The sequence below is a fragment of the Nyctereutes procyonoides genome, unplaced genomic scaffold, assembly GCF_905146905.1.
Source record: "Nyctereutes procyonoides isolate TBG_1078 unplaced genomic scaffold, NYPRO_anot_genome, whole genome shotgun sequence".
NCBI lineage: Eukaryota > Metazoa > Chordata > Mammalia > Carnivora > Canidae > Nyctereutes > Nyctereutes procyonoides.
In genome coordinates this window covers 75,058,257-75,076,672 of record NW_026575125.1, presented here as the reverse complement: position 1 = coordinate 75,076,672, position 18,416 = coordinate 75,058,257, and the positions used below count along the sequence as shown (strand labels likewise).

Sequence of the window (18,416 nt, the reverse complement as noted above, 5' to 3'; positions counted from 1 at the left end):
AGAATCAATCTGATTACCGTCTCTATAGTTTTGTTTTTTCCAGAATGTCTTATAAATGGAAGCAAACTAGAGTATAGCCTTTTTTTGGCCTGGCTTCTTTCACTTAGCCTGGTGAATTTGAGTCATTCATGTTTTTGCATGAACCAGTAGTTTTTTTCTTGTTATCCATTCACCATTTGGGGGATATCTGGATTGTTTCCAGTTTTGAGCTCTTATGAATAAAGTTACTAAAGTTTTCATTTCTCTTAGGTAAATACCTAGTAGTGAGATTACTGGGTCATATGGAAAAATGTATGGCTGCCAAACTTTTCCAAAGTGGCCATACCATTTTTTTTTCAATTTAAAAAATAAACTCTAGAGCCAACATGGGGCTCAAACTTATGACCCCAAGATCAAGAGTGCCATACTCTACTGCCTTGAGCCAGCCATGCTCCCCAGGCCATGCCATTTTGTATTCCCACCAACAGTGAGAATTTCAGTTGCTCCATATCCTTGCTAGGAAGTTTTAATAACAGCTTATTTTGTTTTTTGTTTTTGTTTAGTTTAGCCACTCCAATAGGTGAGTAGTGATACCTCATTATGGTGTTAATTTTCATTTCCCTGAAAATTAATGTTGAATATATTTTATCTTATCACTTGCCATCTTCATATTTTCTTTGGTGAAGTGTCTATTCAAATCTTTTGGCTATTTTTAAATTGTATTATTTTCTTGTTATTTGTCTTATTACTGAATTGTAAGAGTTTTTTGTATATTCTGAAGACAGATACTCTATCAATTATCTTCCTCCAAGTGGAAGCTTGTCATTTCATTTTCCTAACATTTTGGTGGCTTTTGAGGAGTTGTTTAAAAATATTTTAATATTTATGTGGTCCAGGGGCACCAAGTTGGCTCAGTCGGTTAAGTGTTTTGCCTTTCAGCTCGGCTCATGATCCCAGGGTCCTGGTATGGTGCCCCACATCAGGCTCCCTGCTCAACGGGGCGTCTGCTTCTCCCTCTCCCTTTGCCTGCGACTTCCCCTGTTTGTGCTTGCTTGCACTCTTTGTCAAATAAATACATAAAAATCTTTAAAAATATATGTATTTATGTGGTCCAGTTTATAAACTTTTTTTGTTAGCACTTACATCCTCTTATGAAAGGTTTGCCTAACCCAAGATAACCCCTTTATTCCTATTTTTGTAACAATATTTTATTTAAAATATATTTTACATAATCTCCACACTCATTGTGGGGCTTGAATTCACAACCCCTTGGGCTCTGGATCCCAAGATCAAGAGTTGCATGCTTCACTGACTTAGCCAGCTTGACACCCCTCTACCAATATTTTAAGTTTTATTGTCTGCATTTAAATGTTTTATCATTAGCGTTTGATTTTTTCCATTTCTTAGTAGGAAAAACTGGAACTTATTAAGTAGGTGGTGGCAGAAAAATAATACCAAAGTATATAAACCATTACAACATTAAATAAGCAATATTTTATTTTGCAACTACAGATTATTCCATATTTTTTACTATTTTTAAATGAAGCTTTAATAATTTTTGTTTTTGCATTTTGATTTATGAGCCATTTTGAATTCATATTTTGCATATGGTGTGAGGCAAGGGTACTTTTTTTTATATAGATGTCGGCTATAGACTGAATGTATAATCCCAAAATTCATATGTTAAAAATTCTAACATCCAATGGTATCTGGAGGTGGGATCTTTGGGGAGTGATTAGGCCATGTGGTGGAGCTGTCAGGAATGGGATTAGTTCTATTATAAAAGAGACCCCAGAAAGCTCCTTTGCCCTTTTTGTCATGTCAATATATCTCTTTATGAACCAGGAATCAGGCCTCACCAGACCCCAAATTCATTAGTGCCTTGATCTTATACTTCACAGATTCCAGAACTGTGAGGAATAAATGTGTGTTGTTTAAGTCACACAGTCCATGCACCAGAACTAAAACAACATCTAATTGTTCCAGAATCATTGTTGAAAAGTCTATTTTTCTCCATTAAATTACTTTCGGATCTTTAAAAAAAATGAATTGATTATATACCTGTACACCTATTTCTGGAATGTCTGTTTTATTCCATTGATCTATCTGTCTATCCTTATGCCAATACTACACAGTCTTTTTTTATTTTTTATTTATTTATGATAGGCACACAGTGAGAGAGAGAGAGGCAGAGACACAGGCAGAGGGAGAAGCAGGCTCCATGCACTGGGAGCCCGACGTGGGATTCGATCCCGGATCTCCAGGATCGCACCCTGGGCCAAAGGCAGGCGCTAAACCGCTGCGCCATCCAGGGGTCCCTACTACACAGTCTTGATTACTGTAGCTTTATAGTTAAAGTCAGGCAGTGAGTCCCCCAACTTTCTTCTTCATTTTCTTTTTTTTTTTTAAATATTTTTTTTAATTTTTATTTATTTATGATAGTCACACAGAATGAGAGAGAGAGAGAGGCAGAGACACAGGCAGAAGGAGAAGTAGGCTCCATGCACCGGGAGCCCGACGTGGGATTCGATCCCGGGTCTCCAGGATCGCGCCCTGGGCCAAAGACAGGCGCTAAACCGCTGCGCCACCCAGGGATCCCTCTTCTTCATTTTCAATATATTTTGGCTATCTTATGTCCTTTGCTTTTCCATGTAATTTAGAATCCCAGTTTGCTGAGATTTCTATTGGGATGGCATTGAATTTATAGATCAATTTTGGAGAGAATTACCATATTAACTTTATTGAGTCTTCTAATCCATGAACAATTATCCTCTAAATTCAAGGATCCTGATTCAGTCATAATTTATTAAGTATATGTGTCAAGGACAGTGTAAGGTATATCAGGATGAATAAGAAAGTGCTTTGATAAAGGAAAATACTAGTGGGTTAAATAAAATGCCTAACATCAAGTTAATATTTTTAAGAGCACTATTACCCTTTTCAGTTGGAATTGGCTTGCAATGGAAAGGGATATTTTCAGCTTGAAACTCAGTTGTGTAACCTTCTGTGATTACGTGTAGACAGGTCCCTTGATTTTGTATGGCAAGCCAGCCAAGGTACTTTAGAAAATTCACACTAAGAAAGGTATATAAATTGGGGTGCCTGAGTGGCCCAGTCAGTTAAGCATCTGCCTTCATCTGCCTTCAGATCAAGTCATAATCCCAGAGTCCTGGGATCTGAGCCCCAGTCTGGCTCTCTGCTTGGTGGGAAGCCTGCTTCTCTCTCTCCCTCTGCCTGCCACTCTGCGTACTTGTGCTTTCTCCCTCTCTATATCAAATAAATAAATAAAATCTTAAAAAAGAAAGATATGTAAATTTATGTATGGTTTCCTTGGGGTACTGTGGTGTAGTGTTCAATTCAAATCACCATTCATTGTCTGGTCCATAGATTAGTCTCAGGACAGCCCCCAGTGTACCCCAAATATCCGAGTCCTCTGAAGAGAAAACAAACTATAAGCAAATATAAAATGAACTAAAAGTGGTAATGCCTATACTAAGAACTATGGAATCCAGGATAGCCCAAACAGCTGTGGGACAATACCACCTGAGTAGCACAACGTTGAGGCTGGGAGAGGCTTTATCCACACTCCTATTGCAGTCAAGTAGGGGCTTTGGCCCTCTAGGGATGATAGGGAATCAGAGGGGCTTTGTCATGACTCCATATCAATAACTGTTAGTAGAGGATACAGGGCAGAGCTTGAACAGGAATGCCCAGCAGATATGGTAGTACCCAGAGAAAGGTGGCACCCTCTTCTCAGCTGCTTGATCTTGTTCCTAGGCACTGATGAGACCTACCTTCAGTCTTCCCCTGAGTATTTGATTGTCTAGGGTCCTAGCAAAGGTGCCAGCCCAACATAGCCCACATACTCAGTATCCCATCTGATCCACTCAGCAGTATGTGAAGTTAAGTTTTATTCCCATTTCACAGATGACAAGACTGATGCTTACAGCACTGGATCTGTTGTTATAACCACCGGGTCGATTTCTCTAGCTATGAGTCCCAGAGATAATGTGAGTTTTATGTATCATTTTACATTCGGGCAACAGGAATTTTAAGTGTCTTCATTGCCCTCATAAATTCACTGAACATTTCAGTTTATCATGTATTGATTTCTAGATTTTTTTTTTATTATGACAAACAACCATCCTTTAGGAAGAAGTGGTTAGTGAGCAAAGCAAATAAAAAGAATCACACAGAACCATAAGATGGTATTGGACTCTGAAGGAGTGGCAGTGCCCACTGACATGGTTATAGCTAGGGGGAGGCATGGGAATGAGTAACATTCAGAGGAATGGCACGGAGGTACCTAATCATCAGGTGATTGGACTCCTGTTTGAATACAAATGAGACCTTTTTGGCTACCATACAGGAAAAACCATCATTTACTTTTTAGTGTATACATTTTCAGAGCTTTCTCTGTGCACAAATGCATTATGCAAACATATTTCTACAAAAATGTTCTGATACTGTATATGTGGTTCTGAAAACTTTTTTATTGTTATTTTACAGTGTACCATGAATATTTCTTCCATGCACATGGGTTAAAATCCCTTACTGAAAGACAGAGAACACTGTAATTGGATCAAAAGGCTGCTGGTAACAAAAGTGACACCTAAAGCAAAGTATCAGCTTAAGGTTAAAGCACATAGCCTGGCAAATGCCTGCCAGGGAAAGCAGGGTCAGCAATATTCTCATTAGAGAAGTTAGAATTGAAGGCCAAAGGCATTAAAGATATGGGATATCATGTAAACCCCTTTGGCCTCTACCTCCGCCCCTCACCCCCCTGACACCTCGTTGCCCCCTTGGGGCAAACGGATCCTGTACATCTCTTTGCATCCAATGAAAACCACCCATTTTCTGTTTTTTCCTTAATTCTTCCTGAGCACTTGACATATCTCCACATTCTCTCATCATCTCCTCACTTCCCAAGTGCTTTAGCTGTAAGTCCTCCTGATAGTCCTTGGGGGAATCGTCCGTCCCCCTGTCCGTTTTTCTTTTTGCTTTCCTCGGCACATAATCTTCAGCTGGGCGCTTTTCGGCAGCCCGTGGCTCATCCTCAGGCTTTGCCTGGGATTCTGGCTTGCCCTCACCATGTGGTTTTCCCTCATTTTCAGACTTGCCCTGCTTTTCTTGCTTTCCCTCATCATCTGGCTGTCCCTTATTCTGGAGCTTTCCCTCATGCCCTGGCTTCCCTTCCTCTTCCAGCTTTTCTTCCTCATCTGATTTTCCTTCATCTTCAGGCTCTACTTCATCTTCTGGCTGTCCCTTGATTTCCAGCTTTCCTTCATTTTCATTGTAGAGTTTTTCCATGTTGAGATTTCCCCTTCTTTTCCTTGTCCTAGGGGGTGGGGTGGGGTGGGGTAGGAGGGGGAAGAGAAGACAAAGGAGACAAGGGAGACTGAGGGCTTGGAGGTGGAATGCAGGTGCTGATAGTACTAGCATCCTTCCCTTGGCTGGGTTCTCTTGACCTGGCCAAGCCATCCAAGTATGCCTTCTGCCCACCTTTTACCCTACAATTCCTCCCACATGTGAGAGCCAACCATTTCCCTGGCAGGCCCTACCACCTTCTGTACCATCCTTCAGCGTGGTATGGAGGATGGGCAGTGGGGACCTCAAATTCTGCATTCGGTGTGCCTTCTACACCCTCCCCACACTGTTTCTGTCCAGTGCTCTTCCTCCCTTTCACTCACCTGCAGGGATTCTGGATAGGTTCCTCCTCCTTTTCTAGCCTTGTAGAGTGCTGGGGATAGACACACAGACCTGCCGATAGACAGGAGACAGGGGCAGGGCCTGTGCACTCAGCCAACTGAAGTTTCTTTCCTGAATCAGCCCTACTCAAGGAACATTTCCCTCTCCTACCTCCCCTGCCTCCCAGCCGCCATTACTTTTCAGGCCTCAGGATCCAGACCAGGATGCTTTCCAAACTGTTTAGGTCTGGGTCCCCCTCCCCTGCAGGCAAGCCACCCACTCCCACCCCCTTTCCGCTGAGGTCAATATTTCCTTTTAGGTGCAGTGTGAGGGGGGTTATTTCTAGAATATGTCTACATTTCACTGTCGCAGGGCGCCCCCTCCATTTCAGGTCCAAAAACGGATGGAGGGCGCAGAGGAGGGGCGTGGAGGAGGCAGCAGCGGGGCCTGCTATGGGGTGCTCCTCCCCACCTGCCCACATCTGCGCTGCGCCCCCCCTCCTCACCAACCTCCCGGACCCCTTCCTGCTCCGTGCTGCTCCCGGTTCCTACTCCCATCCACCTCCACCCTTGCTCAGGGTTGCCCGCAGCGCCCACCTTCACACTGACCTGCCGGGCCCGGGCAGGCCTGCGCCTCCTCGGGCTCGCCGAAGCCCGCTCGCCCCTCGTCAGCCGCCCGGGCAGCTCAGGTAGCTGGTTCCACACGGGCGACGCGAGCGGACAGAGCAGGGACAGGACCGCGGGGTGAGCAGGCGAGCGGGTGGGAGCGGGGGCTGCTGCCCACGTCGGCGCCCGGCTGGTCACGTGAGCGCCGCGTCAGCCGAGCTCAGTCCCCCAACCCGCCCCCTCACCCCCATCCCCAAGGGAATGAGCAACCACACACGGTGGGGGTCGGGTGGCAAAGAGAGAATCAAGAAGAGCCAGGCGGCTTCCCAACGGCAGGTGCTTTACCTGGCGCATCGCAGGTCCTCGTACAGCATCCCTCTGAGATGCACGTCATTGCCAGATGTGACTGCTGATCACAGGGAGGGTACGGGACTTTGCCAGGAGCACTGAGCAACTGCGTCCCACAAGCAGCTTTCAAGACCCGTTCTGACTCCAGAGCCCAGGTAGTAGTGCCGGCCAGGAAGCAGCCCTGCCACCTTGAGTAGCTGTGTTCCTGGGCCTCCTCTCTCCTCAGTCCACAAATTCTCTCTCCTGAGAGATTTCTGTTCATTTCCCTTTAAGCACAGATGATTCTCAAATCTCCATCGCCAGGATGTTCCCTCCCCTTGAGCCCTAGACCCCTTTTGGTTTCCCATTGGCAATATAAGAGAGTGCTGGTCTCTTCACACCTTTCCCAACATGGGTTGGAATACTTTTTAATTTTCACTAACATGATAGGTAAGTAGTAGTGTCTCAAAGGCATTTTATTTTGCATGTTTTTGGGACAAATTTAATACCATTGTAAATTGTTCATGTCTTTCCACATTTTTGTTGGGTTATTGTTCCTTCTCCCCTCATCTTTCAGTATTCTTTATAGATTAACTATATTAGGATTTTATGTTACAAATACTTCCAGGTTGTTAGTTGCTTTTCTACTTTGTATATAGTGTATTTCTATCATGCATTAAAACGAATAGTCAAAATTTTTAATAGTTTTATTTTTAAGATTGTATTTATTTATGAGAGAGACAGACACAGGCAGAGAGAGGCAGGCTCCACGCTCCCTGCGCGACGCTGGATCCGGGGTCTCCAGGATCTCGCCCAGGCGGCGCTAAACCGCTGAGCCACCCGGGCTGCCCACGAGTAGTCCAATTCATCAAACTTTTATTTTATTGCATCTAGATTTTGATTCATAGTCAATAATGCTTTTCCTACTTGAGGTCAAAGAGGAATTTACCCATGTTTTCTTGTAGTATTCATATGGTTAACTATTTTGTCCCGAGGGCATCTGTGGTTAGGAATAGAGGCTAAGTAAGACACCAATGCCAAACTGAGTTGAATCTACAGCTGACTCAAAGCAGCAAATCAAAGCCCAAGACTCATTACAAGGGGAGAGATTTCCTAACAAACCATCACCCAAAAACCATTTGAGGATGCTGGGAACCTCAAATGTTTCAACTTAAGTGTAATTATAAACTGGAAGTAAACTAGCTCTCACAAAATCTTTTACTTTGGCCTTGCAACATCTAGGTGAACTAGTAAACTTTAAACTTTGAACATAGATTATGGTGTTTCCAGACAGGAAGAACCCTTATAAACCCTGACCAATGCAAACAAAATCTTCTCTGGAGTTAAGTGTCCATTATCTTAAGCCCCAAATTATTTCAACAAACAACTGTTCATGTACAATGCCCACACAAAAAGATAACCAGGAATACAAATAAAAAAGACATCAAAAGTAAACAGTAGACAAAACAGTCAACGCAAACAGGTCCATTAACTTTGAATTATCTGAATCATCAGATTGTTAAACTACAATGCTTAGTCTATTCAGATAAATAAAATCCAATCTTGAAAATTTCAACAGGGTGCTAAAAATCAGAAAAGAGTGAAAAAAATGGGAATTCTAAAACTACAAAAAACTCAGCTGAAATTAAACTCAATGGATAGCTTTAAAGATTAGATGCAGCTCAAAAGAGAACTAAAGAACTACAAATTATGTTCAGATGAAACTATCTATACGGCTGCACAGGTAGTCAAAAAGATGGAAAACTCTGATAGGAGGGCATGATAAAATCTAACAAATGTTTACTTGGAGTTCTAAAAGAAAAGAGAAATGGAAGTGTTCAGAGGCAACCTTTGAAGATACAACTGAGGATTTTTCAGAACTGATGAAAGACACTGATCCATAGATCCATGAAGTCCAAGGTATCCCAAACAGAGTAAAAAGAAACGCACATAGATGCATAATAGTGACCTTGCAGAGAATCAAAGACAAAAAGAAAATCATAAAAGTAGCCAGAAAAATAAGAGTATGCCTTGAAAGGAACAAAAGTTAGGTTGATTGATGGCTTCTCAATAGCAACAATGGAGGTATGAAGACAGTAGAATGCTATCTTTCGTAACTTGAAAGAAAATAACTGCCAGCCAAAAAAAATTGACAACCAACATAAATACCCTTCAAAATTAATGGTGAAATAAAGACCTTTGCAAATAAAATGAGAGCTTTCCATCAGCAGGGAAGAACCAAAGGAAATAGTGAATGCTAAAGGGCATTTTTCAGATAACAGGAAAATGATCCCAGATAGTATACTGGATATAAGAAAGGGAAAAACAACAATTAAAAAGATAAATATGTATGCAAACTTGAATCAATACACTACATAAAACTAGTAATACCTTGTTAATTCATATCAACAAATAACATGAGTCAAGAGGGCTGGAGTAAAAGTATTTAAAGTTCTGGCATGGAACACCTGGGTGACTCAGTGGTTTAGCATTTGCCTTTGGCTCACGTTGTGATCCTGGAGTCCTATGATCAAGTCCCATATCAGGCTCCAGCAGGGAGCCTGATTCTCCCTCTGCCTAGGTCTCTGCCTCTCTAAAAGTGTGTCTCTCATGAATAAATAATCTTTAAAAAATTAAGTTCTAGCATTATCAGGGGAGTCTATGAAAGTACAGAATTAGTATTAGCCTTTGATAAGTCGACTGTATGCTCTAATTGCCAGAAAACCATTAAGGCAGAGTAAAAGTGTAAAACTTCTAAACAGAGGGGGAAAATAAAATAATCCTAAAGAAGAGAAAACTAACATACAATGATTTTCAGACTGAAAAAACACAATGTTATATTGTTTATAAGACAAATATAAAAATAAAGACTGAAAGTAAAAGTATAGAAAAAAATTATAAAATGAAAACAGTAACCAAAAAATCCATTATGGTAAAACAACAAAATAGACTTCAAAGTTAAAAACATTACAAAACCTAAGGAGTGTCACTTTATGGTATTTTACAATTTGTATGCACTTATGAAATTGACCTCAAAATAAATAAATCAAAATTCGACAGAACTATAAGGAGAAATAACTAATCTTCCACTTCAGCATTAACAGTCCTATCTATGCAACTGTAGAAATAAAGTGTTGAAAGAAAAAACTCCATCAAATTAAAATTTTTATAACCAGCAAAATTATCCTTCAAAAGTGGAGAAATAAAAATTTTCTCAGACAAGCAAAAACTAATGACTAGCAAACCTTCCCTTAAAGAAATGTTAAATGATTTTCTCCAGGCAGAAGAAAGTTGATCACCAACTCAAAATAGGTCAGCAACTCCAATATTCATAAAGAGAAGTGGAAGTGGAATAACTGAAACTACAATGAAATTTTTTTTCTTATGCTTAAATGATACAAAAGACAAATGTCTAAAATAATAATATTAACAATATAGTGATTATAGCATATGGGTAAGTGAAATGAATGATGAATACCCTGTAATAAGGTACCTATACTACATATCAGTGAAGCAGAAGAATGCTCTTTGAAAGTGATCCTAGTTAAAATTATGTATTGTAAACTTGAGGGATATCACTAAAATTTTTTTAAAGAAATATAACTGAATCACTAAGAGAAGACAAATGGAATCATGTAAAATACTCAAAACTAGAGAAGGCAGAAGCAGCAGCCAGCCTTGGAAATAAATAGAAAAGTTATAAACATGGTTGATATTAATCTAAATATATATCAAAAATCATTTTTAGTATGAATGCTCCTAATAGACCTATTCAAGACAGAAATGGTCAGAACGATCAAATAAAATCGTTTTTGGACAAAAGGCCCACTTTAAAAATAAAGACTTTGAACGGTTATAACTAAAGCAATGGAGAAAGATTTATACCACCATATATACTAATCAAAAGAACAATGAACAAAAAAGGATGCTGGAGTTCAGTGGGTAGAGTATTTGGCTCTTGATCTTGGGGCCATGAGTTCAAGCCCCACAGTGAGCGTAGAGCCTACAAAACAAACAAAAAAACCAACAATGCTGGAATAGCTATATAACTTCAGATAAAGCAGACTTGAGAACAATTAAAGTTTCAGAGATTAAAAAAAAGGCACTACATAATAATAAAGGGATTAATTCTGGAAAAAAAACAAACATATAATAATCCTAAATATGTATACATCTAACAAAAGTGTCAAAATATAAGAGGCAAAAACTGACAAAACTGAAAGGAGAAACAAATCTATTATTAGAATTACAGACTTCAAACCCCCCCAGTCAGTAATTGACAGATTAGGCAGGCAAAATATCTACAAGGATATATTGACCTGAACAGCACTATCAATCAATTTGATCTAAAATGTCATTTATAGAACATTCCATCCAATATCAGAACATGATTATTTCAAGTTCACAGAGAACATTCACCAAGAATCCATATTCTGGACCATTAAATACACCTTAACAAATTTAAAAGAATAGAAATCCTAAAGATATGCTCTCAATAGAATTAAAGTAGAAATCAACAACAGAAAAATGGAAAAACACAAACATTTGGAAATTAACACATAACTAAACATTCTAAACATGAGTCAAGGAAGAAGTCTCAATAGAAATACAAAAATATTTTGAACTAAATAAAAATAAAATATAACCTATCAAAATTTTGGGGCTGTAGAAAAAGCAATGCTTAGACGGAAATTTCTTATGTGAGAAAAATGAAAAAGATCTAACATTGATTAACATAAGTTTTCTCCTCAGGAAAGTAAACAAAGAAGAGTAATTTTAAGCATAGTGCATGCAGAAGAAAAGAAATTAATAATTAGGAATCAATACAAGTAAAAAAGGAAGAAAGTAGAAAAAAAAAAACAAAACCAAAAGGTGATTCTTTGAAAAGATTAAAAAAAATTGTTAAATCTCTTGCCAGGATAATCAAGAAAAAAGATCCAAATTAACAAAATCAGAAATGAAAGTAAGGTTATCACTAGTGATTACATGAACATTAAGAAGATAATGAAGAAATTCTATGAACTCTATGCCTACAAATTTGATAACTTAGATACAATGAACCAATTCCCTTCAATAAGGCAAACTGCTAAAACTCACACAAGGAGAAAAAGATAACCTGAATAAGTCCTGTATCTATTAAAGAAATTAAATCAATAATCCATAACCTTCCAAAGATACAAATAACCAAGACAAAATTCTACCAAAGTTTAAAGGATCACCAGTGAACGTTTAGAGGTCATCAGTGAATTCTACCACACTTCTGAGTAAGAAATAATACCAATTCTCCACAATGTCTTCCATAAAACACAAGTAGAGAGGGATGCTTGGGTGGCTCAGCAGTTGAGCATCTGCCTCTGGCTCAGGCATGATCCTGGTCCCAGGATCAAGATCCATACTGGGCTCCTTACAGGGAGCCTGCTTCTGCCTCTGCCTATGTCTCTGCCTCTCTGTGTGTGTCTCATGAATAACTAAATAAAATCTTAAAAAAAAAGAAAACAGAAGTAAAGAGAATGCTTGATTTACTCTCTGAAGTAAATTCACACACACAGAAGACATTACAAGAAAGGAAAACTACAGACCAGTATCTCTCATGAACACAGACACAAAATCCTCAATAAAGTATCAGAAAATTGAATGCAACAATGTTTTAAAAATTATGTACCTAAAAAGTGGAATTTATTGTAGGCATGCAAAACTGATTTAACATTTGAAAATCAATTAGTATAATCCACCACAAACACAGGCTAAATAAGATATATGATCTTGATACAGGAAAAGTATATGACAGAATCCAACATCCATTTATCATAAAGGTTCTCAGAAGGGAACACCTCAATTTGAGTATCTATAAGAAATCTATAACATCATACTTAATGGTGAGGAGAACACTTCACTCTAATATCAGGAACAAGGCTAGGTACTCTTTTCTCATTGCTCCTATTAAACATCATCCTGGAAGTCTTAGCTAGTGCAGTAACACAAAAAGGAACTAAAACATATACAGATAGGAATGGAGGAAATAATACTGTCTCTTTACAGATGACATGATGGTCTATGTAGAAATGCCACAGCACTGACAAACTGGCTACAAGGTCTGTAAAGCTGTAAAACTAATATACAGAAGTATTCAGAAGTCAATTGCTTTCCTATATACTGGCCAATGAACAACTGGAATTTTAAATTTAAAGATACCATAAATTACAGCACTCTCAAAATGCAGAATGTGCCTACAGAAACTAAGTGTATTACAAATGTATGAAACAACCCCACTGAAAGGGATGGGGGAATAAGGTGTTGACACAGATAACTTTGTAGGTGAGTGGAGTCTATAAAACTAAGGGAAATTTATGTTTCCATCTTTATTTTTATAAATAAAGATGGAAACATATATAAACATGCATCTATACATATGGGTTATTTCTTATTAACAGATCTCTTTGCTCTGTCAGCTGCGAGGGCCTAGAAGCAATGATACCCAATAGTAATGAGTACTCTTGGCACCCAGATCTTGGTTTTGATACCATTCTCTAACCAAAGGTATCAAGGCCCCTTGGAGAAATGGCTTGGACAGAAAATATACAGGACTACACCATCTCCGTAGTGCCAGAAAGTGTTAAAACACTCACATATATGGGCACACATGAACACACACAGTGATGGAAGGAGGTACATTAAATAAACACAAGAGCCAAGTGAAAGAGCTCCCAATGGCCAAAGTTGGAAAATATGTGTAGTATTAGATTATAATACAAAATTATAAAATACTGATTACTGGACCATAAGGTAGTTATATTTTTAACTTTTTGAGGGACAGTGGAATATTATTTAGCCATAAAAAACAATAAAATCTTGCCATTTGCACCTAGAGTATAATGCTAAGTGAAATAAGTCAGTCAGAGACAAATACCATATGCTTTCACTCATATTTGGAACTTAAGAAACCAAAAAAATAAGAGACATAGCAAGAAACAGACTTTTAATTATAGAGAACAATCTAATGGTTACCAGAGGGGAGGGTGCTGTAGGGATGAGTGAAATAGGTGATGGGGATTAAAGAGTGCATTTGTCATGATGAGCACAGCATGATGTATCAAACTGTTCAATCACTATATTTGTACACCTGAACTAATATTATGCTGTATGTTAACTAGAATTAAAATAAAACCTTTTTTAAAAAGAGTCCATACTGATATAAATACATTAATAGGTGGGAGAATAGTCAAATATTTTATAAATTACAAATAAATCTGTAGATACTTCACCCTCAGGTAGGTGTAACCTAACATCACTCAGTCCTTAAGTGTGGACTATGCAGTGACTTTCTTCTAAAGAGTACAGTATGGAAAGGGAGAAATAAGAGTAATTTTGCCATGGAGAATCCTAAAACTACCTCACCCAGGTGATGAAAGTTAACATCAACAGTGTAATATTGATAGTTTTGATAGTATGTACTTTTTTTTAAAACACCCAACATTGGGCTTGAACTCACGACCTCGAGATCAAGAATTTCATATTTTTTTACTACGCCAGCCATGCACCCTGTAACATGTACCCTTTACATGATGTGGTGAGTATGGCACTTCCTTCCTGGTGTTCTTCCCAAAAAGCATTTAATGCCTATGTAACCACAAGAAAAAAATCAAGCAAACCAAAACTGTGGGACATTATACAAAATGCCTGACCAGTACTTCTCATAAGTGTCAAGGGCATCAAAAACAAGGAAAGTCTGAGAAACTGTCACAGCCAAGAGGAGCCTATGGACAAGATGACTAAATGTAAGGTGGTAACCTGTATAGGATCCTAGAACAGAAAAAGGACATTAAATAAGATGTATCAATATTGGTTCATTGTAACAAATGCACCATACTAACATAAGATGTGAATAGAGGATACTGGGTATGAAGTATACAGAAATTCTGTACTATTATTGCAATAATTCTGTAAATCTATAACTCCTAAAATGAAAGTTTATTTACAAAACACTAAAAGTAAAAGGCTAATGAAGAGTTGGAGGTGGGGCAGGGATCACATAGATAGATGGATCTGTTGAAATGGTAAGGCAGGGCTTAACACAAACTTCTTGAGACAATTCCTCCTAAGAGAAGTATCAGTAGACAAGAGATTAATAGGTGAGAACAGCACAGCATCTGGTCAGATTTTTCTGGCTCAATCTCCAGTATCGAAATCCAGTGGAGATGGCTATATGCAAAAGCACACACAAATCAACAAAAAGTCTGGAAAGGAATGTTTTCTAAAAACTTTATAAAATATCAAGGCTCTATGACAGTCGGGTAATACCCACCTGAGTTAGGATAACTGCTGTAGGTAGAGAATTCTCCATCTTTCTGTTGAGACACCGTTGCTTTAGTCCATTGTGGTCTCCAGCCCACCAGTAGCAGCTGGGGCTTCAGGAGGGTACAGAGCCCCTGAGAAGGAGCACAGTGCCCAAGAGACATGGCATTACCCTGGGGACAGTGATACCCACTTTTTATCTGACTTACTCCTGGACACAAGTGAGATGTCTTTTATAGCTTCCCCAAATTAACAGAGTTCTGGTTCTGCTACTGCAAGGCGAAGGGTTGGAGCCAGATCAACACAGCTCCTATTATTACCTCGTCTGATCTTCTCTACAGCCCTGGAAGGCAAGTATTATCCCATTTGATAAGATGACAAGACTTACAGCAATGGATCTGTAGTAACGGCCAGGTTGAGTCTTCCAGCTTCCAGTCTCAAACATGAATTTTACAAAACATTTTATATCCTGACCAAGGATTTTTGGTGTCTCCACTGTATTCATAAGCTAAAACGAACAGTTATTTTGATTGCTTGGTATATATTGTTTTCATAATGAAAGTAATCTAGGTTTTTTAGGAGAAAATATACAATGAGCAAAAAAGAACAGAAAAAAAAATCAGCCACAGATAACCAGGACACAGCTTTCAGTTTTCCTCTGTACATAAATCACTAAGTAAATACCTTTGTAGTTTACAAAAATGGACTGATGCCATATATATGGTTCATCAAACTCTTCTTTTTAATTTTACAATATGCCATAAACATTTTTCCATGCATTGGACAAAAATCTACTGAAACATCAAGGGTTGCAGTTGGATAACAGAGTGATAGCTAAAGCAAGTATTAGCATAAGGTTAAAGCACAGGGCAAATGCCTGCCAAGGGCACTACACAAAAGGAATGTCTTCAAAGCCCCTCTGTGGGGCCCTGCACCCACCCCTCAGTTCCCTTGGGCCCCTCGGGTGGAAGGGGTCCTGTAAACTTTTTTGCATCCACATAAACCCCCCCAATTTCTGTCTGGTTTTCTTCACCTCATCCTCTACCCTGGCCATCTCATCAAATTCTCTTATCATCTCCTCATTGCTCAAATGCATATCGTGTATGGCCTCCTTATATTCCTTGAGGCACTGAGCCAGCCCCTTGTTGGTTTTTCTTTTGGCCTTCCTGGGTACATCATCCCCAGCTGGGCGCTTTCCTGCAGCCCTTGGTTCCATGGCTGGCTTTTCTTCTTTTGGCTTTTCCTCATTCACTGGCTTTCCCTCACTCTCTAAGTTTTCTTCTTTTGGCTTTCCCTCACTCACTAGCTTTCCTTCTTTTTGCTTTCCCTCACTCACTGGTTTTCCTTCTTCTTTTGGCTTCCCCTCGCTCTCCGCTGGCTTCCCCTCGCTCTCCGCTGGCTTCCCCTCGCTCTCCGCTGGCTTCCCCTCGCTCTCCGCTGGCTTCCCCTCGCTCTCCGCTGGCTTCCCTCGCTCTCCGCTGGCTTTCCCTCGCTCTCCGCTGGCTTTCCCTCGCTCTCCGCTGGCTTTCCATCCTTTGGCTTTGTCATACTTTCTGACTTTTCTTTATCCTTTAGTATTTCCTCATCTTCTGTCTTTCTCTCATTTTCTAACTTTTCCTGGTCTTCCAGAGTACGATCTACTTCGGGCTCTTCCACATCCTGTGGCTGTTCTTTGTATTCCATCTTTCCTTGGTTCTCAGTCATTCCTTCATTTTCATTGCAGAGTTTTTCCATGTTGAGATTTCCCCTCCTTTTCCTGTCCTAGGGTGGGGAGGAAGAGGAGACAAAGAGGAGACAAGGAAACAGGGCTTGGGGGGGGGAATGCAGGTCTGGATAGTACTGGCATCTTTCCCCTTGTCAGGGTTCCCCTGACCTGGGCCGGCCTTTCCGTGTGCCTTCTGCCCACCCTCTCCCCTCACACACATGAGCCAACCATTTCTCTGGCAAGCCCAGCCATTTTCTCTATGCTTGTTCAGCACAGCAGCGTGTATAAATGTGTTAGGAGGTGGGCAGTGGTGCCCCATATTCTGCTGGTGCTCTACCCTCCACACTCCCCATCCCCCTGGATCCCTGCCCAGAGACCCCTTTCTTCACTGACCTGCAGGAATTCTGAACAGATTCGCCCTTTTCTAGCCTTGCAGAGTGCTAAGAACAGACACGCAGACCTGCAGATAAGACAGGACACAGGGGCTGCGCATTCGGGTGGATGCACAGGGACTCAGAGCCCCTTCCCAGAATCCCGGCCCTTTTCATCCAACGTTTCCCTCCCCCACCTCCTCCGCCCCCCACACCCCAGCCGCCATTTCTTTTCACGCCTCCGGCGCCAGACCAGGATGTTTTCCAAACTAATTTTGGATCTCTGTGTCCTTCTTCCCCGGAGGCAACTCGCCTCCCCACTCCCGAGGTCAACTTTTTTTTCTCTACGCATGGAGTGGAAAGGGGGTTTATTTTTACTGTCTCACTGGCGGGGCGCCCCCAAGCTCACCAGCTCCGACTCCAAAATGGACGGAGGGCAGCGAGGAGGTGAGGAGAAAGGGGACACGGGTACTAGGGGTGTCCGCTCTTCCGACCCTCCGCCGATTGGTCGCTAGCTCACCCTTTAGCCATTTTCCCACCGCCATCTCTACCTACACTCTCGCCAGCTTCCCTCAACACGGACCCCATTCCCACCCTTTTTCTTCTCCGTGTCCGTGCCTCACCCCCTCCCCCCCAGTCCAGGGTTCCGCAGGCAGCGACGAAGGCCCTCACACTGACCTGAAAGAACCTGGGGCAACAATTAAGAGCTAGCAAACCGCTCCGGATCCGACCGCAAGGAAGAGGGCGGGCTCCCGGACTGGTGCCCAGATCTGCGCCGGGTTGGTCACGTGAGCGTCGCGTCACCGGAGCTCGCCCCCCTCCCCCCTGCCGCCCCGCCCAGCAGCGGGGCGGGGGGCGTTGCGGGTCACCCCGCCTTTCTCTGCAGCGCTTTCCTTCTCACCTCTTTGGGCAGTTTTGTCCTTTTTCTCTTCTTGAGGTGGTCCAAGGAATAAATTTAATAAAAACCTCAGAGGCTTTTTTAATGGCTTGAGCGGTGCGGGGGAGGAGTCTTGACCATGTTGCTCTTAATTTCCATTGAAAGAACTAGAGCCAGCCAATGAAATCGTATGAATGTGAACTTTAATGTCGTACATTGAATATTGCACTTTTATTTTCTAAAGATTTATTTTTTTATTTTAGAGAAATAAAGGGGGGAGGGGCATCCAGCGACTCCCAGTTGAGCTCGGAGCCCCTACCGGGCTCCATCCCAGGACCCTGAGATCCTGACCTGAGGGGAAATCAAGAGTCTGAGGCTCAACCGACAGAGCCACCCACGTGCCCAGAATATTGCACTTTAGAAAAAAATTAGGAAACTGTTCCCCTCAAAATGAAATTATTCCTTTTTCCTGACATGCGCACATACATTTTCTAATTATTGAAATCTAAAAATAAAATTATATTTGAAGCAGAATAAAAGAACAATTTTTTTTCTAAGTGAGAGACTAAATA

At 40.8% G+C, this 18,416-nt stretch overlaps 2 protein-coding genes across 4 annotated transcripts; both read right to left on the bottom strand.

Moving 5' to 3' along the window:
• Window positions 1-4,460: 4,460 nt before the first annotated feature.
• On the bottom strand, window positions 4,461-6,431 carry TCEAL3 (transcription elongation factor A like 3). 2 transcript variants are annotated; one of them, XM_055338557.1, is made up of 3 exons: window positions 6,264-6,431; window positions 5,670-5,739; window positions 4,461-5,317 (listed from the first exon to the last, which is right to left on the bottom strand). In XM_055338557.1, the coding sequence occupies exon 3, from the start codon at window positions 5,287-5,289 to the stop codon at window positions 4,705-4,707; it is 585 nt and encodes a 194-aa protein (XP_055194532.1). In that variant the 5' UTR covers window positions 5,290-5,317; window positions 5,670-5,739; window positions 6,264-6,431; the 3' UTR covers window positions 4,461-4,704. The 2 variants fall into 2 exon arrangements, with proteins under 2 accessions (XP_055194532.1, XP_055194533.1); XM_055338558.1 differs by having other exon boundaries at window positions 6,276-6,431.
• A 9,179-nt stretch (window positions 6,432-15,610) lies between these two features.
• Window positions 15,611-17,761, bottom strand: TCEAL4 (transcription elongation factor A like 4). 2 transcript variants are annotated; one of them, XM_055338301.1, is made up of 4 exons: window positions 17,646-17,761; window positions 16,990-17,056; window positions 16,442-16,652; window positions 15,611-16,406 (listed from the first exon to the last, which is right to left on the bottom strand). In XM_055338301.1, the coding sequence occupies exons 3-4, from the start codon at window positions 16,623-16,625 to the stop codon at window positions 15,781-15,783; spliced, it is 810 nt and encodes a 269-aa protein (XP_055194276.1). In that variant the 5' UTR covers window positions 16,626-16,652; window positions 16,990-17,056; window positions 17,646-17,761; the 3' UTR covers window positions 15,611-15,780. The 2 variants fall into 2 exon arrangements, with proteins under 2 accessions (XP_055194276.1, XP_055194275.1); XM_055338300.1 differs by lacking the exons at window positions 16,990-17,056; window positions 17,646-17,761 and having other exon boundaries at window positions 15,611-16,238.
• Between the last annotated feature and the right edge of the window lie 655 nt (window positions 17,762-18,416).

Bases quoted from the DNA above. Each gene is read 5' to 3' on its own strand.
- TCEAL4 (XM_055338301.1), bottom strand. From the start codon at position 16,625: ATGGAAAAACTCTGCAATGAAAATGAAGGAATGACTGAGAACCAAGGA. The intron at 16,407-16,441 runs GTATGACAAAGC...AAGCCAGCGGAG, and splicing joins GGATAAAGAAAAGTCAGAAA to AGCGAGGGAAAGCCAGCGGA.
- TCEAL3 (XM_055338557.1), bottom strand. From the start codon at position 5,289: ATGGAAAAACTCTACAATGAAAATGAAGGAAAGCTGGAAATCAAGGGA.